The 24223-nt window shown below is 44.9% G+C and overlaps 1 protein-coding gene across 1 annotated transcript in view; it reads right to left on the bottom strand.

Annotated features, from left to right (window-relative positions):
* The window catches only part of LOC146173994 (venom metalloproteinase Antarease-like), a 62958-nt gene that overhangs the window by 25312 nt on the left and 13423 nt on the right, over positions 1–24223 (bottom strand). Inside the window, exons 5-10 of the mRNA XM_084585316.1 lie at positions 20198–20290; positions 12629–12743; positions 12351–12407; positions 12171–12289; positions 12021–12092; positions 2161–2300 (exon numbers count right to left, since the gene is read on the bottom strand). Coding sequence (XP_084441442.1) covers positions 2161–2300; positions 12021–12092; positions 12171–12289; positions 12351–12407; positions 12629–12743; positions 20198–20290 — 596 coding nt within the window. The remainder of the gene's footprint in view (positions 1–2160; positions 2301–12020; positions 12093–12170; positions 12290–12350; positions 12408–12628; positions 12744–20197; positions 20291–24223) is intronic.

The raw sequence follows: 24223 nt of genomic DNA, 5'->3' as shown, positions 1-24223 counted from the left end.
GCGTGCAGGTTTCCGAAAGTGTGACTGCCAGCACTGCCCAGCCAGTTTTAGAAAAAATCTGCCAATACCCATTCGCTACTATCACACACAGGACACCGAGCTCAGGTTGTAGTAGTAAGGCAACAAGACACTTGCCCTTAAAAGTATTTGCCTTTTACAGTATCTGTTATCGAAGAGGGGGGAGGGGGGGGGGGTAGCCCTCATGAGAGCCTGTGTCTATCTCCTAGGCAGCTCTCTAAAATTTCAAGGTGTGGTGACGTCTGTCTTCAGCACTGCAAGAAACGATGCGCATAGCCCACTTTACATTTACGCGCATTATCCTCGTTCCTAACTGCATTCTCGACATAAGATATCTCCTCTTATATTCAACGACAATTTATGCATAGGCCAAAAGCTTTATCTCGCCAAAGAATCATCCCAGTCAATCGCTCAGGGCTCGTCTTTTGAAAGAACGCTACAACGTTCACTGCGACAGCTGACCGTGCCATGTTATCTAAGCTCCTGATTATTAGTCTAGCTTTGTCGGCCTTCCACAAAGGTAGATGAGCATTAAAATTGAGTACGCCGGTCCTTAAATTCCGAGAGACCTGAATTACATGAAGGCATGTGCTGCCACCGATGGTCATTGTTAAGCCACTGCCGAGGTCACCCATATTGTAGTATGAGACCCTGGCAATCCCATAGGGATGTTTAACAAGCTCGCGTGTACGGCTTCGGCTCTCCAGTAAATCCTGAAACAAAACACTCAGTCACATCATTATCATCAGCCTGACTATATCCGCTGCAGGGCGATGGCCTCTCCCATATTTCTCCAATTAACCCGGTTGTGTGCTAGCTGCATCCACTTGACCCCTGTGAACTTCTTAACCTCATCCGCTCACCTAACTTTCTGCCGCCCCTGCTACGCTTTCCTTCTCTTGGAATCCAGTTTGTTACCCTAAGCGACCATCGGCTATCCTCTCTTCGCGCTACAGGTCCTGCCCATGTCCATTTCTTCTTCTTAACTTTCATTAGAATGTCAATAACTTGAGTTATTTCTCTCACACACTCTGCACGCTCCCTATCTCTTAATGTTACCCCTACCATTTTTCTTTCCATAGCTCTCTGAGTTCTCCTCAACCTAAGTAGAAACCTAACCTCCACGTTTCAGCCCCATATGTGAGTACAGGTAAGATGCAACTGTTGTATACTTTCCTCTTGAGCGATACCGGTAAGCTGCTAGTCATAATCTGCGAGTGCTTACCAAATGCGCTCCATCCCAATCTTATTCTTCTTGTCATTTCCTTTTAATGGTCCGGATATGCGGTTACTACCTGTCCTAAGTAGACATATTCGCTTACTTCTTCCAGTGCTTCGCTACCTAATGTAAACTGCTGTTCCTTCCCGAGGCTCTTGAACAATACCTTAGTCTTCTGCATGTTGATTTTTAAGCCTACATTTCTACTTTTCCTGTCTAGGTCATCAATCATTATTTGCAGTTCATCCCCCGAGTTACTTAGCAAGGCGATGTGATCAGCAAATCGCAGATTACTGAGGTATTCTCCATCGACCCTTATCCCTAACTGCTCCCATTCCAAGTCTCTGAATACTTCCTCTAAGCAAGCTGTGAATAGTACTGGGGAGATCGTGTCTCTTCTTCAACCCTAGAAACATGAAGGGCAAAGAAATTAAGAAAGTAAAGAGGGAGAAAGAGCAGCACATATGGCCCAGTACCTCATGCGTCCGCCTTGGCTGCAAGATTTACACGGTGCAGAACCCACCACCTCTAAGAGATCTCTCGCTCTCTAAGGATCCTAAGATGGTGTAGCTTTCATAGAGATGGGTGTTCTGAAAAGGCTCGGCCAACCTGCTGCATCTTTTCGCGGACACAACTACTTTCAAACGCGCGAGTCTCAAGAAGTGGTGCGTGTTATTGTCTCCACACAGGGCTTCAAGTTCTGTTGTCAACCTAAATTCCTACATAAATCCGGATTAGCTCTGCCAGCCGATTCTGTGTCACAGAAGTAAATTATCTCAGCGAAAAATTGGTTGCTGTCGCAACGTATCTGGCGCATAAATATTTGCATTACACACACATGAGGCCTGTAAGCTTTTTTTTTCACATATGGCAATGTCGTGAAAAAGATCCAGTCTCAATATCCTACAGAGGGACATGCTCACCCAGTCAAGAAGTACAGCATATCAAACTCTTCATAAGTGGCATTATTCTTTTCAACATATTTCACGATAGCTTGAAGAGATTTATATCCATCAATTTTTGCTGCGGTGAGATAAGTGTAGTACGTAACTTCGACTTCTGCCTGTGAGAAAAATTTAAGAAATGTAATCTTTCTTATTGTTCAGTTCATTTGCCAGAACCAAATATATTGCGCTTAAGCATGTTGCAGTTGGATCAGTAGGTGCTGCTATAGCTGACGTTCTTTCAAGAAACAAAATTCGAGCCTGACCAATGCAAGCGGAAAATAAAATCTAGATGTGCGTAAAAAAACAACATTAAAAGAAACCACAAAATGTTCCCCCATGGCGAGTAGTCAAAGGAAAGCGTATATATACAAAACTCTCACTTGACTTTGTTGGTAATCAGAGACATTTGCCTTTCCTACCCTAGAATGTAGTAACAACATAAGGTTTCAACATAAATATGACTCAAGAATAAAGACCAATCATTTAACACCTTTTAAAGCTACAGCTCTAAGAATCCTGAGTCTGCGGCAGGGACGATGGTGGTTGGTGTGTGCCATGACCGAGCACTAGTTGGGCCAGTAAGTTGTGTGACGTCACAAGACGACATGACATGGCCGATTAGGCAGCACTTTAGGAAGTATGAAATGCGAATCGAATGGTTCAACCTTGGATCTCGAGTCAGACATGTTACCCGAGGGCAACGCAAGCACATTCCGACGACTTGTTTTCCAGTCATTATCATCAGCTGGACTATATCATCGTCCGCAGGGCAAAGGCATCTCTAATACTCATCCAAGTAGCCCGGCCCTGTGGTAGATGCATCTAGCTGACAACTGTGAACTTCGTAACCTCATCCGCCCACTTGACATTTTGCGTCCTGCGGACAGCTGCGTCCTGCTACGCTTTCCTTCCCTATATCTAATGTGTCACCTTAGGCTACACTCAGCTATTCTCTCTTCGCAATACATTCCCTGCCCATGCCCATTTCTTCCTCTTGATCGCCACTAAAATGTCACTAACTCGAGTTATTTCTCTAACCCACTCTGCCCTCTTCCTAACTCTTAATGTTACACCGACCATTTTCCGTGCCACAGCTTTCCACGTTCCATCACTTTAAATAGAATCCCTCCTGAAAGCCTCCACGTTTCCGCCGCCTAGGTGACTACAGAGAAGATGCAACTGGTATATATTTCCTTTTGAGCGATACCAGTAAGCTGCTAGTCATGATCTGCGAGTACTTGTCAAATGCACTCAATCCTAATCTTATCCTGCTAGTTAGTTCTCTTTCAGGGGCGAGATCTGCTGTTAATACCTATTGTAAACTGCTGTTCCTTCCAGAGGCTCTTGAACATTGATTTTTAGGCCTACCTTTCTGATTTTGCTGCCTAGGTGTTCAATCATTCTTCGCAATTCATCCCTTGAGTTACTTAGCAATGTCATGAGCGAATCGCCTTCTTCCCCAAAACTTATTCCTAACTGTTCCCATTCCAAGCCTGTGAATGCTTCCTCTAATCAAGCTGTGAATAGTACTTTGGAGATCGCGTCTCCATGCCTAGCGCCATTCTTTATTGGAATTATGCTACTTTTTTATACCGAACTATGGTTCCAGTGCAGCCACTATAGATATCGTCTAGTACTTTCAATGCCTGCGTGACTGCCGATGTCTCGACTTGGACAAATGCTTTTTCTTAGTCAATGAATTTTACGTCATATTCCGAACATTTTACTGTTGTCTAGTTAATAATATGCATATTATCAATAATAGAGCACCCTTTCCTAAAACTTGCTTGATTCTATTAGCGATAACCTCAGTGAATACTTTATACTTATCGGACAGTAAGCTGATTGGCCTGTATTTTTTCAAGTCATTTGTGTTCACTTCCTTATGCATTAAGATAATATTCGCGTTCTTATATTATTCCAGTACCGTCAATGTCGCCAAGCACTGCGTATACAGGGTGGCCAGTTTTTCTGCCACGATATCTCCACCGTCGTGCAACAAATCTGTAATTACAGCAACCTCACCAGCTGTCTCCCCTTTTTCATAGCTTCTCAAGCTTTCTTAACCTCGTCCTTCGTCACCAGTGGGGCTGTCGGTGACCAGCACCCGCAGGCAAGTCCTCCGAGACATCAATCTAGGGCTGCTCCCGACTACAGAAAACAAAGTGGACATTCCGGAATTCTGGAAAAATACTTTGACGGTTAAGCCGCTCCCCAAAAACATGAATTGGGAGTATAATCAGGAGAGGCGTGAAGCCAGGGCAAGATTTATACAAAATAACTATTGCAGTAAGACAGGCACATATTACGTGGATGCAGCGGGTCCTACCGAGGATGGCATCTGCACCATTGCTGTTGTGCATGAAGGAAAGTAGGTGAACAGGCTCTCAGTAAAAACTTACGACGCGCTAATGTTGGAGGAAGTGGCGATTGCACTGGCCACCACCCACTGCGACGCAGCCTACATAATGTCGGGCTCGCAGCAGGCTTGCCGAAATCACATGCGGGGTAGGATAGCGCCACTCGCCCGCAGAATATTAATGGCACATACGAAAAATTCAGATTTGGCTACTAGTAAAAAACAGGTTAAATGGGTGCACGGTCACCAGGGGGTGGAGGGGAACGAGACCGCTCACGCGGCTGCCCGAGAGTTCCTCCCGTGGAGTTCCGCTCAATCCTCCGGTTCTGCCAAGGCAACCATACCAATCCCACTCATAACTTATGCGGACATTACAAATTATTTACGCCTCTGCAGGAGAACACTCCCGGACCCGCCAAAGGTCTCGACAGATGTGTGTTTACTAAATCCCGCCATACTAAAACACATCGACCCGACATTCACGGGTAGGTGCAAATTCTGCGGGCAGTAAGCTGACTTATACTACAGGGTGCGGGCCTACCAGCAAAATACAAAACTAAAAGCAATAAAACAGCCAACTAGGGAGGACTAGGAGGCGGCCCAGTCCAGCTCGGGCCTGGAGGCCAAGCGTGTCCTGGTCCAGAGAGCTCGGGCAGCGGCGGCGGCCAATGGCGTCTCGGAATAAGGTCTGCCACTCACCTCCACAACAAAAAGCACCTCCCTTCCCAAATCATATCATCGTAAATAAATGTTTCTCCTCCTCCTCCTCACCAGCGGAACGTCTGACTGCTCTTCTCTACTGCCAATCTAATTGTTGTAACACTTCGGCTACTCAATAGTTTGTTATAGAGCTTCTCAGATACTTTGGCTAACTTGTCCCTTTTAGTGATGATATTTTCCGTCTTGTCCCTTAGCGGACACATCTTATGTTTGCTAACACTAATTTTCTCTACGGCGATTCAAGGCTATCACCATTCTTTAGATCTTGCTCGACTTTCTCCATGTTATACTTCCTTATGTCGGACACTTTGAACCCAATGATTATCTTTGATAGCACTGCCAGTTCTATCCCCTCTGCTCGATTTGAAGCTTTTATATACTGGCATGCCTTAATCAAGTCTTTCGTCTTCGTAGATATTTAACCAGTATCCTCGATAGCTATCCCATCACCTATTTCTAGAGCGCAATCAGTAATGATAGCTCTGAACATATCATTCATCGCTTCTACACGAAGGCTTCATCTATTCAACCCAAAAAGCTTTTCTGTAGCCAGATCCTGAATTCTTCTACATTCCTCCTCACCGCTAGTTTTTTAATGCACTCCTTCTTTACTAATCTCATTCGTTTCATCTTCAAATCTAGACTGATTCGAGACCTTACCATCATGATGCAACTGCATCGCACCTTTCCCATCACCTCTACATTCTGTCAATGCCAGGGTTAGAACAGAGTATGAAATAAATTTCATTTTAGTCACCCCGTTACTGCTTTCCCATCTCCCCTTCAGGTTCTTTGGATTCCTGAATAAAGTATATTCCCAGCCATATACTAATTGAGGAGGGACCCTACTCCCAGTTCTCGTCTGTCCGGCGATACCACAATACATGCCCGCCCTTCAGTACAGCATATGCCTCATTCGGCCTATTAAACTCCCTAATTCTTATGATATCTCATTAAATGCCCCCTAGCTCCTCAAAGAGGACTGCAAAACCAGCCTCACAAGCTAGGATTCTAGCATTAAACGTTACCATAAAAAGCCAGGGCTTGATAATGCTAATTAAGAAAAGCTATACTGTAATTGATCAATCATCATCATCAGCAGCAGCCTGACTATACCACGGCAGGGCGAAGACCTCTCTCATACTCCTCCAATTAATCCGGTCTTGTGCTATCTGCATCCACTTGACCCCTGCGAACTTAACCTCATCCGCCCACCTAACTTTCTTCCGCCCCCTGCTACGCTTTCCTTTCCTAGGAATGCAGTTTGTTACCCTCAGCGACCATCAGTTATACTTTCTTCGCGCTACATGACCTCCCTATGCCCATTTCTTCTTGATTTCCACTAGAATGTCAGTGATTTGAGTTATCTCTCTGACGCACTCTGCACGTTTCCTATCCCTTAACGTTATCCATACCATTTTCTTTCCGTAGCACTCTGCGTTGTCGTCAACTTTAATAGAACCCTCCTTGTTAGCCTCCACGTTTCAGCCCCATAGGTAAGTACAGGTATGATGCAGCTGTTGTATACTTTTCTCTTGAGCGATACCGTTAGGCCGGTAGTCACAATCTGGGAGTGCTTGATAAATTCGTTTCACCCTATTCTTATTATCCTTGTTATTTCCCTTTCATGGTCCGGATCTTCGGTTACTACCTGCCCTAAGTAGACATATTCGCCTACTACTTGCAGTGCTTCGCTACCTAATGTAAACTGCTGTTGCTTCCATAGGCTATTGAACATTACCTTAGTCTTCTGCATATTGATTTTCAAGCCTACCTTTCTACTTTTCCTATCTAGGTCATCAATAATTCTTTGCGATTCATCCCCTGAGTTACTTAGCAGGCAATGTCATAACAAAGCGCAGATTACTGAGGTATTCTCCATCTACTCTTATCCCTAACTGCTCCCATTCCAAGTCTCTGAATACTTCTTGTAAAAAAGCTGTGAATAGTGCTGGATAGATCGTGTCTACTTGCCTAACATATTTCTTTATAACAATTTTGGTACTTTCTTTATGCATAACTATGGTGCTGTGCAGCCACTATATATATCTTCCAGCACTGTCACGTACGGCTCGTCTACCTCCTGATTTCGCAATGCCTACATCACCGCCGAGGTTTCTACTGAGTCAAGTGCTTTTTCGTAATCAATGAATGCTATGTATAAGGGCTTGTTATAGTTCGAGCATTTTTCTATCACCTGGTTGATGGTATTTATATGGTCGATAGTAGAGTATCCTTTCCGAAAACCTGCTCGATATTTTGCTTGGTTGCAGTCTAAAGTTGTCCGGATTCTATTAGCGATTACTTTGGTAAATACCTTATACGTAGTAGATAGTAAGCTGATTAGTATTAAATTCTTCAAGTGTAGCGTCCCCTTTCTTATCAGTTAAGATAATGTTTGCATTCTTTCGTGGTTCTGGAACTGTCGATGAAACCAGGCTCTGTGTACACGGAGTGGCCAGTTTTTTTGGTACGATAGTCCGCCCCGTCCTTTAACAAATCTATAGTTACATGATCCTCTCCAGCTGTTTTCCCCTTTTTCATAGTTTGTAATGCTTTCTTAACTTCATCTTTCGTCACTGGCGGAACGTATTGCTGCATTTCCATACCGCCAATCTCATTATTGTCGTGACTTCTTTGGCTGCTGTAGAGATCAGTATAACTCCTCGGCTGCTTTGACTATCTTGTCCACATTCGTGAGGACATTGCCCGCCTTGTCCCTTGCCGCATACCTCTGATTTTCGCCTATGCCCACATTATTCTTCTATCGCTTTAAGGCTTCCCCCGTTCTTTACAGCGTGCTCAATTTTCTCCATGTTATATTTCCTTGTATTGGCCACTTTGCGCTTATTGATTAGCTTTGATATCTCTGTCAATTCTATTCGGTCAGTTGGATTGGAAACTTTCTTACTTTGGCGTTTCGTAATCGCATCCTTCGTCTCCCTAGACAGCTTACTAGTCTAAAAAATGAAGAATGCATTTAAAAGCTTCGAACTGGTCAAAATTGAAAGTCAAGGTTTCATAACGCTTAGTGCCCCCCCCCCCCCCCCCCATTGTATTAAATATAAAAATAATAACCAGAAGTAAAAAGTAGAAGTAACATTGTATCTGAAACGCTATCGTGCGACAGCCTTAACGCCAGACATTCAGTGTCCCCTTAATTTTTTGTAAATAGCTGCAGCTGTGACGGACATCAGTCTAATGGATCAGAAGGGCCAGACAGAACGAAGTATCTTTTTACAATACGCGGCACCTTTTCCAAAGGAAATATGTGCCCTGCCGCAGCTCCTTGTGTCGGAAGTTTAGTCAGTATTTGAGCTTTGCAAAAATAGTAGTTGCGAGCACATTTGCGTTCTTGTGCTATACTTCCGGAATAGGTTAGTCGCTACAACTTAACAGTTGTAGAGCCCAAGCTTTTTAGTCGATCAACTCTCTTCTTATCTCTGTGTTTTATTCATTGCAAGTTGCTTATCTTATGTGTGAATGCTGTGTCGCTACAGCCCTCCCGCACGTACGTAACCTAAATGGTTTCATTTACCACGCCTTTAGCAAACACGTACTTATGCTTCAGTGTAACTTCTTTGCAAACATACGTACATGGGAAATAAAAAGAAATACGAACAGCATGGCATCTACAAGCTCCATCGTTAGCATTTCTTTCCATCGTGGTAGCACCTGCTTGGCAATAAAAAGAGGCTACAGTCGTCCACAATTGTATCGTGAATGACTCCGGTGTCTTACCACCTATTTACAAGCGCGTTAAAAAAAACGCAAATATCATATTGCGTAGATCACGCAGTTTCCGCATTTTTAATCACGATGATACATCTAGGGGTTAATATTTTTCTATCGACGTAACGCGTTTCTCCCTCTCTTTGCAAGAGCTCAGCCGAGATTATGTGGCCCAAGATAAGTTAAACTTTCAGGCAATCATCTTCGGCGTTGGCGGTATGTCTGAAACCTCCCTCTTTTCACAATGCTACGCAAATAGAAATAAAAGACGCCGTTGGTGTGGTAATGAATCAGTAGATATCACTGCTATCAAGGTTATCAAAGATTGGTTGTGTGTAAAATCCAGGTAAGTAATGTTAGGACACGAACTACTCAGCGCTGAAATTCAAAATTCTCGCCAACTTTCGCTGTATCCCTATCATGCCAGTTAGTTAAAGCTTAGTTAACTTTGCAGGCATCACAGCACGTGCTAAAACAGCAACTCAAAATAACCTTTGTGCATCGCATTGTATTCATACATGGCTAAAATGATACGATACTCACAGCGTATCAGTCGGCAACAACCGAAATGAAAATTAGGGGGACACTTAAGCTCTGAAGTTAAGCGTAAAAGACAGAGAAACCGGAACATTGTATTTCCTTTTTATTTTTATTATTTTCATTTTTGTTTTTATTTCATTTTTATAAAAATCATTATAAACGAACATTGTCTTTCTATTGTGAGAAGTTCGACAGATTTTAACATATTTTTCATTTTATTCAAGTATTTCAAATAAAATATTGATAATGGCATACTCGAACCTTTTTAATGAGCGTCATCAAGCAGTGACATCTAATTCAGCACGTTTTGACATCTTTGTATACTCTTTTTTTAGATTGTTTATTTTTTCAGTGATTTCAATCGATTTATCAATTACACAGTGGAAGTATTTTATTAGCATCTACAAATATTTGCTTTTCTTTCTTTTTTTCATTCTCTAACTTCAATTATTTACAATTTCTTTACCTCGTTATCGCCTATCGCATGGCAATTATCAATGACTACAAACTTATATTACCATGATACGACTTTCGTACGTAGCAATCGATTATTTCCAACACGCGGTGCCGACCACACCTTTCCGACCGTATGAGCATAAGTCCATCGCTTAAAGTAACAGCAGGACCCTATAATGTTTGACTTGCATATAACAAACAATGTAATTTTGTAAAATAATGGCATGACTAAATTTTATCGGTGGTGAAATATGAGAAATGTGCGGAGATTGTTGCAGTGCAGTTACATGTAGTACGCGCGCGGACGAGCCGACTACAACTAACGTGGCGGCGGTGCAACTCCCGGCAAACTGGCGCTTGCGCAGATCGATTAGTAGGATCGTTCTATTCCATAGTTCGAACTTTTGGCAGTACACAATTATTGTAATATGCAACTAGTAGTATTGCGACTGATCATTTCTTAGATATGTATTTACTGTGGAAGATTACGGTTATTTAAAACAAGAAAAAAAATATGTCAAGGATAAATTATATTAGTTCAGAAATACGAAGAATGTTGACGTGCTGGTGTAAACCGGAATTGGAGGAATCTCTGTTTGACCAAGTGATCATACGGACCGCTTGGTTCTGTATATTCTGAAGTGCAGAAAGATGAGAACTGTATATCTCACCCCAAAATATTATACAATAGTTAAATCGACAATGCATGCAAGCATAGTAAAGGTGAGTTAATATATGCAAACTAAACTAGTGACATGTTTTTCAAAGAATTCCGGTCCCATAGGATATTTTATTTCGAAGTTGATAAATGTGTGCGGTAACTTTCAAGTGGTTGTCAAGTTCTACACCACGAAATGTACAATCACCCAAGTGATGTACGGGGTAAGAGTTGACTGAAAAAAACATTGGGACAGAAGTATGGTTTGAACTGAAGACCATGAACTTGTTTAACTCTTAGAACTTTTGGCCGCAATTTTCTCACATTTTTCTTACCATCACCCAATATATTGAGGCCCTGAAGGGCGGCGCAGTGGTTACAGCGCTCGACTACTGTTCCCGGGAATGCGGGATCAAATCCTGGCCTCGGCGGCCACCTTTGCTTGGAGGCGACAAGCAAGGCGCCCGTGTGCTGTGCGATGTCAGTGCACGTTAATGAACCCCAGGTGGTCTAAATTTCCGCCGTCCTCCCATTACGGCGTCTCTCATAGCCTGAGTCGATTTCGGACGTTAACCCCATAAACCAAACCAAACCAATATGTTGCGCGCCACCATGAATAGGCAAGCTGAAATAAGAAAAGATCAAATGTGAAAAAATACAAATACTGTTTGTAAGCAAAAACATAATATTGATACCGCTGCTTACTATCGCTTTTATCTGCTCTTTGGCCAACACCCATTATTCTCCTTTGATACCTCCCTACCCGCTACTCGCGCCGCCATTAGCACCTACGCTCATAATGTCATCGCTCGCGCTAATGATGCTCGCCAGATGGCTCGCGACAGGCTGTTTGCATCCGAAAGCTTTCGGAATGCCGTTCCAACAGTCGCCACCGCGATGTGCACTAGACTCCCGGCTCTCTCGTTCTAGATGGCGCCCATCCCGCCGAGTGGGCTTATGTAGAAAAACTGTCCATGCTACGCAGGCCCTTACCGTATCTTGCGTTCAGTCACCGGTGTCACATACGAAATCGCACCTCTGAACGCGAAGTCTTCTCCATTCCTAGTCTCCGGCATAGTGCATGCAACACGACTCAAGCCGTATCATTCACGTTCTGCTTCGTCCAAATAGAACGCACCAGGGCTGTGTTTTTGCGGAGGGGTAATATTAACTGGCGTACTATGCCGGCATTGAGTAAGTGCAAGACGAAGTCTCTTCGCCGGCCTGTCGAAGACGACGCTAAGTGTGTATGGTTAAGGGGTGCCCATAGAGCCTGGACTAGTGTAACGCACTACTGTGCGGTTTCTACTCGTAACAATATTATCGAGACAATTTCTGCCGTTTTTTTTTTAACAAAACGCAGGCACTCACCTTCGTAAGTTCCACACCTCGGAAGACGATATGAACCTTTGGTTGTGTAACGGTCTTATAACGTATGTTAACCTAAGCAGAACAAGATTTGGCCATAAATGTGATTTTCACAGCCTGCGATTCGTATAATGTTTACATAAGAGTACTCACAACTTGAAAAACAATCAATAAGTAGCGCATCATATGATTGTCGCTTTTAAATCCTGCTCGAAACGTTGTGTCGCAAGATACGAGTACTTCCGGATGTATTTTTTGAATGCTGTAAGCGCCTGAAAAACAGAACTCCAAATTTATTCGATATTTTCTTTGTGTTATATACCTCCTACTTACTCGGATCGAAGCCATCGCGAGAGGAGACATCCACAGACTGGTCATCAAAATATTTACCTGAAAACAAAAAAGTTTCAGAAAGCATAAATTGTGCATTATCTTAACATTTCCTAGTGAAAAGGCTCTTATGCTACTTTGCGCAGCACATATTGGTATCTGTAAATAAAGCATTCTTTCCCCTGTAACAACTACGATACAGAAGCTCCTCAATGACCAGCGTTCAGCAAGCTAGGTGCTGAAAGGTAAGTAAGCAGGTAAGTCGGGAGAAGATTGCGCACCGTAAACATTTCCGGTATTATCGATAGTTTCGATGAGATGCGCCTGACGGCCATCTCCTCCTCGCTCTGCTCCTTCTATGGGCCGGATTTTCAAGTTTGGTCCGACAACACCTTCCTGCAAGAAAACTGGATTTCAGTATGAACATAAAGCTGAAGCGACCACTAAATAGCCGAATCTTTTCAAAGCAAAGGTGATAAGCATTGTTCTTCTAAAATGCACGCAATTTACAAAAAAAATCGCTGCTTACGCAAGGTTTCTGTTAGGTTTCCAAATGTAGCTTTATTCATGCCAGCTTTTCCCAACAATTTCGAGTACATGAGCGCATTACCGTTAACTAACGTAGGAACTGGTCCGCATGTACAAATTGCTTGCCACGCTACAATATGTGCCTCACAACTTGTCATATGTCTTGAAGCATTCGCATGTTGTTTAAGCTAGTACACTTATTATGAATGCCTGCTTATTAGCTCAAATTTCGCTAATTTATTCGAGCACAGAAAACTAAAAATCCGGTATGCATGGAGTAATGTAAAATATGTAGGCAGCATCCAAGCTCCAAGAAAGCGTCGGGAAATATTGCGGTTCGCGTTTCTGCTTTTACCGTTACTTAAAAACGCAAAGAAAGAGCAGCTTGAAAAGCAACTGAATAACAGTTTCATCGCCTAGCCTAAGGTCCCTGTGTAACGCAAAAAGATGCACTTGATTTTGTATCAAACATTCGACGCAACAATATTGCTCTGCCCAGTTTGAAGATTGTGTAATGCCACTTCTTTTTCCATTAGCCTCTGTCTCCTTGTCAGTTTCGAGGTGTCTTTATCTTCCTTACGTATTCTTTCCCTTCAGTTCGTGTAAAAGACGCTGTTTTCCCACTAGTAGTACGCACCTTGTTTTCAAATAGTTTTCCACTTTCCTTTGGTTACACTCCCTTTGATGCTCAAGCAGCCACTCCTAGGATGTGCAGCGTCTAATCCCGTTGAATTACGTTATAATGACGTCATCTAGATACTGCTTATTTTATAGTGCCCGTGCCTGACGTCATCATCGCATGGTCAAAGTTGCGAACCAAAGCCGTATTGTTATAGGCGCATTTAGCCAAACAAGCGCTCCCAGAAGTGCCAGAGCAGACCTTGAAACCGAAACAGAAACGCATTAAAATTTATTTCATCTTGGGACAGAGCTCAGATTTAAACACGCAATTTTCTGAGAAACAAATAATAGATTGCTAGGTTTAGCGGAAGAAATCCGCACTAGGCAGCGCGGAAATTGCACCCAGTCGACAGGAGGGCTTATTTTAAAAAAATCGGGCGTCCAGAAAACAAACTTCAAGCTTCCACAGTATGCATTTGGACTATATTTCGACATTTAACACCACACTGAAGGGAGTCCTCGCGCTTACTGAATTAACGTTTTTGCCAACTTACAGAAACATTTGATGAAGTTGTTATAACTGCTCAAATATGGAACGAAACAACAGCTTATAATAGCGTTTCCTTCGTGAAATGTAGTTGCTGTGATGGAGCTATGCGATGAAGCACTTATTTTAAAGCTATTTGTTGTCCCAGACAGCTGCTACTAAGTGATGGATGTAAAATTGGAGCAATATTTTGGTGTTCGGACATTTTTCATGAAAAACGCTTTCCGTTTACTTCTAGCCGCTAAATCATTAATATTTACAAAAAAAAAAGGCTGCTAGTTTACCTTATTGGAATTTAACACGAACATTTCTTTTCTTTCAGCGCTCATCCCGCGTTTTTTTCTTTAGAATTTGGAAGGTTTTTTGGTGTTCTGTCGCAAATAATCTAAACTATATAAGAAGCGACTATCTTTTCTTTTTTTTACATATTCTTACGTCATCATTCTAGAATCATTACCGCTGCCGATTACCAACATTCTTACAGAGTCAGCAACTCAGAAGTGTAACGAAATCGATTAGTTACTGTAGCCGTACAGCCTTTCCGAGAAAACATTGCAAACAGTGTTCCCGGCCATTCGGGTTCCGTTAACATATCCTCCCGCACACGGGCTTTACCCTCAGCTAGCTACTTTCTCGCCTACAGGCATTCTAGCATATTGTTACGGAGCACAGTATATCGAGACGACGACGACGTGCCGATGTGAAGTAGTGAAGAAGACGACGCTCAAGCCTAGCTAACTTCGTTCTGTGGTGTGCGGTGTGTGGTGTGCGTCTAAGAGTGAACTAGCGTTTACCGCTGTGTTCTTTCCTTAACATTTGGTGGAGGATTGCTGGAAGTACGTAAGTCGCCAAACCTGGATCTCCGTAGTGGCCGCCAGATTGGTACAATCACTATGCAATCCGACGCGACACCTTCTTCAGCGGCACCATCAGCTCCCACCGTCGTCATGACGCAGCCTCGCGATCCAGGCACCTTTTGCGGCACCGACCACATCGACGTAGAAGATTGGCTCGCCATGTACGAGCGGGTCAGCAAGCACAATCGTTGGGACGCGACCCTCATGCTCGCCAACGTAATCTTCTATCTGGCAGGTACGGCGCGCGTCTGGTTCGAGACGCATGAAGACGATATCACATCGTGGGAGATGTGCAAGGAGAAGCTTCGAGACCTATTTGGCAAGCCGATCGGACGCAAGCTTGGCGCACAAAAAGACCTCGCATCCCGTGCCCAGTCTTCGACGGAATCGTACTTGTCTTATATCCAAGACATTCTAGCACTATGCCGAAAGGTGGACAGCGCCATGTCCGAAATAGACAAGGTGGGCCACATATTAAAGGGAATTGCAGACGATGTTTATAATCTGCTGCTTTGCAAAGATTCTCCAACGGTCGACTCAGTTATCCAAGTTTGCCGCCAGTTTGAACAAGCAAAACACCGCCGTATTACTCACCGCTTCGAACGCTTGCCAAACACAGCTGCTACGTCCTCGTGCGAAGATAGTCCAACCTTACAGCAGCCATCTCATCCCTCCAACTTGACCAGGATTGTTCGTCGAGAGATAGAGGCTATGACACCCGCTGCGTTCGCTCCTCAACCAGCGGATGCTACTATAGCCTTAATCCAATCTGTCGTTCGCCAGGAGTTCGCAAATGTGGGCTTCAACTCCGGCCAACCTTCCGCACAGCCCTCGCTCCAACCTAATGTTCCTGTCGTAGCTGCTGCGGCTCCTACCACTCCCTTTCAGACGCGGTACCGCTACCGCTACCGCAACCCGGACGAATGGCGAACCTCGGATGACCGACCAATCTGCTTCAACTGCTCACGTGTCGGCCACATTTCCCGCCATTGCCGCAGCCGTTGGGTTCCGCCACCTCGACCTCGCTACTATTCTGATCGCAGCGCCGAATATGTTCCACACCCAACCTATGTCCGTGATACGCGCACTCGTGACTTTAACTCGCCAGCCCCGCGCATGCCCAGCCGCTCGCCGTCTCCTCAGACCCGGAGGTCCCGCTCGCCCAATTCTCGTCGTTCCACATCTCCCCACTTCTCCGGCTCTCATCCGGAAAACTAACCAATGCAGCTCCCGGAGGTGACGCTGCATTGACGACCCGGCCCGAAAATCCTCTGCTGACCCTCGCTCATCGCCGCAACCTTCTAGACATCTATGTGGATGGTGCCCCTGTTACTGCCCTCATTGACACTGGTGCCCAAATTTCAGTCCTCAGCTCATCCTTTCGCCGCCGTCTCAAAAAGGTTGTCACACACGCCGCTTCATCCGCCGTTCGTGTTGCCGATGGAAGCGTCGCTGCCGTCGTGGGACTGTGCACTGCGCGCGTGAGTATTTCCGGTCGCACTACCCCTGTCCTCTTCACTGTTATCGACCGCTGCCCTCACGACGTGATCCTCGGCATCGACTTTTTAACGGCCCATTCTGCCCTGATCGATTGTTCAACTGGTCTTCTTCGCTTAGACCTGCCCTACTGCTCCGAAAACACCGATGTCAAGCCCCGCCTCCGATCCGCCGAATTTGTTCGCCTACCACCCGAAGCTGCTATTTATGTCCCGCTGGCCCCGATCCCCGCAGTTCCTGACGGCACATACGTCACTTGCCCAATTACCGATGTTGTTCTCCGTCACAACGTCATACTTCCCCATACCGTCGTGACTGTCACTGCTAACCGCACCTATCTTCCCGTACTGAACTTCAGCCGTTCGACTCAAGTTTTACCCCATGGTATCGCACTCGCTGATCTGTTTCCTTTGGCGGACTGCGAAGTTGCGGCTCTAACCCCTCAGTATCTGTCGGAGCAGCATATATCGCCTTCTTCTCATTCGAACCTCTTTTCAGGCATGATAGCCGCGGATCTGCCAGGTGACCAAGCCAAAGCTCTCTCCGACCTTTTGCTGTCGTGCAGCGATATATTTGATTTCGGTGACCGACCACTGGGCCAAACATCCGCCGTGACCCATCGAATCAATACGGGTGACGCCAACCCCATCCACAGACGGCCTTATCGTGTTTCCCTTACTGAGCGGCATGTTATACAGAAAGAAGTGGACAAGATGCTGGCGCAAAATATTATTGAGCCTTCCTGCAGTCCCTGGGCGTCTCCTGTCGTATTGGTTAAAAAGAAAGACCAAAGGTGGAGATTTTGTGTCGACTATCGCCACCTTAATCAAATAACAAAGAAGGATGTTTACCCTCTTCCGCGAACTGATGACGCGCTTGACTGCTTGCATGGTGCCAGCTATTTTTCTTCTATCGACATGCGTTCAGGCTACTGGCAAATTGCTGTCGACGAACGGGATCGCGAGAAAACCGCATTTGTCACCCCCGACGGACTCTATCAATTCAAGGTGATGCCATTTGGACTCTGTAACGCTCCTGCGACATTCGAGCGCATGATGGACTCACTCCTCAGTGGCTTTAAATGGACAACATGTTTATGCTACCTGGATGACGTCGTCGTTTTCTCTTCCACGTTCGCAACCCACCTTGATCGCCTTTCTACGGTCCTGGACGTTTTCCGCCGCGCCGGTCTTCAATTGAACGCCAAAAAATGCAGCTTCGGCCGGCGCCAAATCAAAGTCTTGGGTCATTTGGTTGACGCAAATGGTGTGCAGCCCGACCCTGACAAAGTTCGAGCCGTGCGCGACTTCCCTACCCCACGTAGCTCAAGGGACGTGCGAAGCTTCCTTGGCCTTTGTTCTTACTTCCGCCGCTTCATTCGGAACTTCGCAGACATCGCTCGCCCACTTACCTCTCTTCTGCAAAAAGCGTACCTTTCACATGGGGTTCTGACCAAGCCTATGCCTTCACGACACTTATTTCCGCCCTCACCACCCCACCTGTTCTGGCGCACTTCGATCCTTCTGCACCTACCGAACTGCGCACCGACGCTAGCGGACATGGTATTGGTGCTATCCTTGCCCAGTCCCAGCATGGTTCCTCCCGCGTCATTGCTTATGCTAGCCGTCTGCTTTCGTCCTCTGAGCGCAATTATTCAATCACAGAGCGGGAATGCCTTGCACTTGTTTGGGCGCTGACCAAATTCCGCCCTTATTTGTTTGGGCGGTCCTTCTGTGTAGTGACTGATCATCATGCTTTGTGTTGGCTGTCCTCACTTAAGGACCCCACTGGCCGCTTAGGTCGCTGGGCCTTACGAATACAAGAGTATGAATTTACTGTGGTGTACAAGTCCGGCCACTTACACCAAGACGCTGACTGCTTGTCCCGCCATCCCGTAGATCCTCCCGAATTGTCCGACCATACTGCTGACGACTATGTTTTGTCCATCTCGGACTTTATCAATATCGGCTCCGAACAGCGTCGTGATCCTTCCCTGCAACCAATTATTGACCAGCTGCGCAACATCCCCGACTCTTCAGCCAGCATGTTAGTACTCCATAACGAGATATTATACAGACGCAATATGCGTCCAGATTGCGCGGACCTTTTACTGGCCGTTCCGGCTCATCTGCGCTCTAGTGTCCTCGCCCAACTTCACGACGTTCCTACAGCAGGACACTTGGGAGTCACACGCACTTATGACAGTGTGCGACGCAGATTTTTCTGGCCTGGTCTCTACCGTTCTGTCCGTCGCTACGTCGCCGCTTGTGAGCTGTGTCAGCGCCGTAAGATACCCTCGCTTCAACCTAGTGGGCCCTTGCAACCAATTCCAGTGCCGACAGAGCCGTTTTCTCGTGTGGGCCTCGATCTTCTTGGGCCTTTTCCGACATCGACTTTTGGAAACAAGTGGATTGCTGTGGCGACTCATTATACCACCCGATATGCTGTAACCAGGGCTATCCCTACCAGCTGCGCCTCCGACGTTGCCGACTCTCTTCTGCATGATGTCATCTTGATTCATGGCGCTCCACGCCAACTGCTCACAGATCGTGGCCGCTGTTTCCTCTCTCAAGTGGTTCATGACCTTCTCCGCTCATGCGCTACTCGTCACCAGTTCACCACGGCCTACCATCCGCAAACGAATGGTCTTACTGAGCGCCTCAATCACACTCTGACCAACATGCTGTCTATGTATGTGTCCGATCACCATCGTGACTGGGATGTCTCCTTACCTTTCGTCACGTTCGCTTATAACTCCTCACGCCATGAAACCGCCGGATATTCTCCCTTTTACCTACTCTTCGGCTGTGACCCTTTACTCCCATTCGACACCTTGCTGCCTCTTGACGACTCTTCCTGCAGCTACGCTTCGGATGCCATCGCCCACACTGATGCTGTCCGCCACATAGCTCGAGAGCGTCTTGGAGCGTCTCAGCGCTCTCAAAAACGTCGTTACGACCTTCATCACCGAGAAGTTCACTGCCCTCCTGGTTCCCTCGTACTTCTTTGGCACCCGGCTCGCCGTGTCGGTATGTGTGAAAAACTTTTGCCTCGTTACGTGGGCCCCTACTCCGTCTTGCGGCAAGTCACCGATGTGACCTATGAGATCACCCCTTTACAGCCCAAGAATCCTTCCACAGCCCCTCATCCAGAACTCGTGCATGTCGCCCGTCTAAAACCATATCATTCGAGTCCTCCTGTGTAGGACGCACCGGGACGGTGCTTCTTCGGCGCGGGGAAAACTGTTACGGAGCACAGTATATCGAGACGACAACGACGTGCCGATGTGAAGTAGTGAAGAAGACGACGCTCAAGCCTAGCTAACTTCGTTCTGTGGTGTGCGGTGTGTGGTGTGCGTCTAAGAGTGAACTAGCGTTTACCGCTGTGTTCTGTGTACAATATAAATGCAGATTTTTGTTCGTTCATACATATTTTGTGGCCTGAAATTTTGTGTCATCCACAAAAATTAAATGGTTAGAAAAAGTGTATTTATGGATCAACGTATCCTTGTAGACGTGTTCTCTAGCATGGCGTTATAAGTTAAAGAACGATACATCAGTTAACTCGAAGATGTTGCGCGTAAGGAAGTTTCTAAGACGCCTGGTAACTTTTCCAGCAATTGCACTCTAACCGAGTTTCAGGATAAGGTTATTAAGACAAATCCTGCTAGGGAATTTTTCTCTCATGTGAATCTTCTGCATACTGGTTGCATCCTCATAGACCGTTTATATGTGCGGCTTTTCAAATGCGTCTAGCATGCAATCGATATAAAAGACAGAGCTGGTGCGCTTTTCGCTTACCACCTCCAGTACTCCGTCTTCATCAGACAAATGCACTGCTGCAAGAGCCCTCTCGTCGTGATATAAGTCCTGCTGCAGAGCTTTTACATCGTACTGAAAATATGTCAGAAATTTGCAGGATGTTTGAATCGCGAAAAAATGTATCTTAAGACAGTACATAACAAGACACCTTATAAAAACTTATCTGCGCTTATCTAAGGTCGTCATTGGTTGTTTGCAGTCAAATAAATTCCTGGGCGACCAGGAGCCTATTTTTATTGTCAGCACGCCCTGAATTTCATACATATTTGACGTTCTAAATCCGCCTATTCCAAAATATGAGAAAATGCACAATAATAAAATCTTTGTTTCAGTGCTTAAATTTATATATAGATGCCCAGCGCCAAATAGCAGTACTTTGCGCCTGTATCAAATTCAATCCACTCTAAGGTTCTCCTTATAACTTACTTTGTTACGTGTAGAAGTTTCACCACATAACCTCGTCATCCTTGAATATTTGCTATGAAGCAATGTTAATGGGATTTTAGTGTACTCACAAGGGCCTCTTTTAAGCAGGAAAGATGTCTGGTTAGCCTTCTGGTACCAGCACGCATAAGAAAACTAAACCTCTGTGTTTACTGATGCTATAGATCCCCTTCCGAAAAGGTAAAAGGACAAAAAAAAAGCGTAACAGCAATATATAATATGCAGCAGCTTCGCTTTACCCCCCAATTTGTCAAACATTTTTCCAATAAAGCATTTTGTTTATATTTTGCAATGATAGCATAAGGATAACTGGCACTCAATAAACTACTCTATAATAGCGTATAGGCTCCTCTTCCCAATACTACATTCCGTAGTGGCCGTGCTGGCCAGTCTGACTTGAGTGTACAAAGTTTATGTGAGAACTTAGTGCGGAAACTATTCATCGTAATTTGGTACAGTAAGAAAGAAATACTTCCATTCTACAATTCTCTCTTGGGATAAAATGGTATACTTTCATCCTCTTTTTACTACTGTCATCGAACAAATAAAACATTTCTGAGTGTCACTGCCAGAAAACATTAGAGAACAAACTAAACCGTACTGGGAAGACACCTGATAACCGATATTGCCGCAGCTTACAAACTAATGCAGGATCTCATATCCACAAGCGATGTGTGACCAGCATTGTTTTCCACGAATGCATACCACCTGCTTCCGCGCATGAGATAATAGCAGGGAAGTTTGAAAATTTTCGCACATTATCACATTTTCGAACTGACTAACATGCAAAGTAGATTTCTAATAAGCGTTGCTCTAGATATGCACTCAGTCGATCAAAATTACGCACTTTGACTCTTTACCCGAAATCTCAATCACCCCAGGCTATCAAAGCCTAACAAAAACTAAGCAGCGCATGAGCTCTTCAGAATAAAGTAAACCAGCAATTTCACAACATCTGCACCCAGTCATCACCAACAGCAGACACCTGACTACACTTATTGCAGGGCAAAGGCCATTCCCGTGTCCCCCTTCAATAATCCCAAGCCTGTGCTAACGTCGTCCAGCTGGTCTCCACAAAATTGCTGATCTTCTCCGCCTTCCGGACCTTCTCCTACCCCTACTACAGTTTTCTTCTGTTAGAACTGTCATAAGAGACGAATGGTCATCATGCCTTCGCATTATATGTCTGACACTTGCACATATCATCTCGATTTTCCCCATCATCATCATCATCATCATCATCAGCCTGACTATATCCACTGCAGGGCGAAGGCCTCTCCCATATTTCTCCGCTTAACCCGGTTCTGTGCTAGGTGCATCCACTTGAACCCTGCGAACTTCTTAACCTCATCCGCCCACCTAACTTTCTGCCGCCCCCTGCTACGCTTTCCTTCCCTTGGAATCCCGTTTGTTACCCTAAGCGACCATCGGTTATCCTCTCTTCGCACTACATGTCCTGCCCATGCCCATTTCTTCTTCTTAATTTCCACAAGGATGTCGGTAACTTGAGTTATTTCTCTGACCCACTCTGCACGCTTCCTACCTCTTAATGTTACCCCTACCATTTCCCCATAATCTCGCTAACTCCACTTTGCCCCCCCCCCCCCCTCCTTGCGCGCTTTTTGTCTGCTGTCCTAACGCATATTATATTGCATGCCATACTAATGTGTTCCTCGGAATTTATCTTCAACTTTATTCTGTAGGTTCTATGTTCTTGCCCCATAAGTGAGCGCAGTATAATACAGCACTTATGCATTTCTCTCTTTATAATCACCAGCTAGTAATCAACACCTGAGAATAGTTTCCATATGCACTCTACCCAATGCTTACTATAATATATTTTGTTTTGATTAAAATCTACAGTCGGGGCTTGCTCTAAATAAATGTATACCCATTCCACTTGCAGTGCCACCCTGCCAATCGCAAACTGCTGTGCCCATCCAAAGCTATTGGGGATTGTTTTAGTATTCCATATCTCATTTCACGACGTGTTCAGGGGGCATATTTTTTCCGCTGATTCTGATGGCAGTCCTAAGGGCAGCGGCACACGCGCTAGAATTTTGAGACCTCCCAGTCAGCATTCCAACCGTTCAACTTCTATACATTCTTTTTTTTCTCACAGAAGCACCGTCCTAGCTACAAGGTTTACTTTCCGCTGAATAACTATACTTCCGAGTACATAAAAACCCATCGTCTAGTAGCGAAGAAGATGCATGACGATCGTACACTCAGAGCGTTATGAGTGGTGCATTCAATGCTACGCTGCCTTATTTGGACAGGTATAGCCTTTCAGAGCCGACTGAAAAGTATGGAGATATACCATACCAATTCGCGGGTTCTTTTTGGCTTCAAGTGAAAATATATGACTTGATCAGCTGGCTACTAAATTCCGTGCGCTCCGCTACTAAACGAAATTCCTAACTATGAGCAAACTGGGGAAGAACTACTTTGTACGTGTCAGAAATCTCGGATGTGCGCCTTGCAAGAAAAGGTATGGTTCTCAGAGCTCCTGAAGACATAATCAACTGGACAGGAATTACAGCAAACGGCCGTACTCGCAGCGACCATGTGCGCCGGTTGAATTATTATCATCGTGTAATACATTTCGACAGTTGTTACGTCAATGAGAGCAGGTTTACGTAATTATGCTACAAAGCCTGATGCGTAAAACATCACCACTAACGATATGCTTTAAAATATTGCTTTGCATTTCAGTACCCTGGCCACAAAGCCCATTTAACCGCCCATCTCTTCGAATACTGTGTTGCAATGAAAATTCACATTTAATGAAAAAAAATTACAGGGGTGCACATAAGTTTGCTTACGTGCAAAAACTGAAAATCTTTACGAGTTCCGTGTCTGGTTCCACTAGGACTTCTGCGCTTCACTGCATGGTACCCTTTCTTAGTTGCCGTTCCTAATTGTCAAAGACGAAAGTTTGGCGCAATTTGGTCGAAGTCAAATATCAAGCAGTTCTAGTTGTTTATGAATTCGAATTGGACGATAATCTAAAATTCATACTAAGGTTTTCTATTGCTTTTTCTTCTTTAATTTTCGACGACGGCATCTGCGGATATCTCTTGGCCTAGTACTAGAATTGAGTGCGCAATTCTGCGCTCACTGCCTGCTGTGCATAAGAGACAAACGAGGGGAATTCTGGGTGAGTTTTTCTTCCAGTTTGCTTGAAAATGGTCACTGGAAATTGGTACTTCCATAAACATTGCCTTCGGGAGTAGCGTTGATGCAAACGCATTTCTTAAACGAGACCAACAACATGCACTCCTGCTGTTTCGAATATCAGCAGAATTTTCATGTTTCTTAAAAATATTTTCCTTATCTGAAAGAACGAACAATATGTCAGTGATTCAATACAATAGTAAACTAGTTGTTCCCGAATATTGCGCACCGAACAAAAACGTTAACAATGTATGTACCTTGGAAGACACAGTAACTAAAGCCTCCGTTAGCGAGTAGGTTGTATATTGGTATGGGCGATCAACGTCAATAGTGTTGTAAAAGAAAACATAGCACCCACTTATGATAATTAGGTTCTTGTTGTTC

The sequence above is a fragment of the Amblyomma maculatum genome, chromosome 11 (genome assembly GCF_055883805.1).
Source record: "Amblyomma maculatum isolate TAMU_Amacu chromosome 11, ASM5588380v1, whole genome shotgun sequence".
Classification (NCBI taxonomy): domain Eukaryota; kingdom Metazoa; phylum Arthropoda; class Arachnida; order Ixodida; family Ixodidae; genus Amblyomma; species Amblyomma maculatum.
The sequence above is the reverse complement of the archived record's forward strand: the minus strand, read 5'-3'. Positions and strand labels throughout refer to the sequence as shown.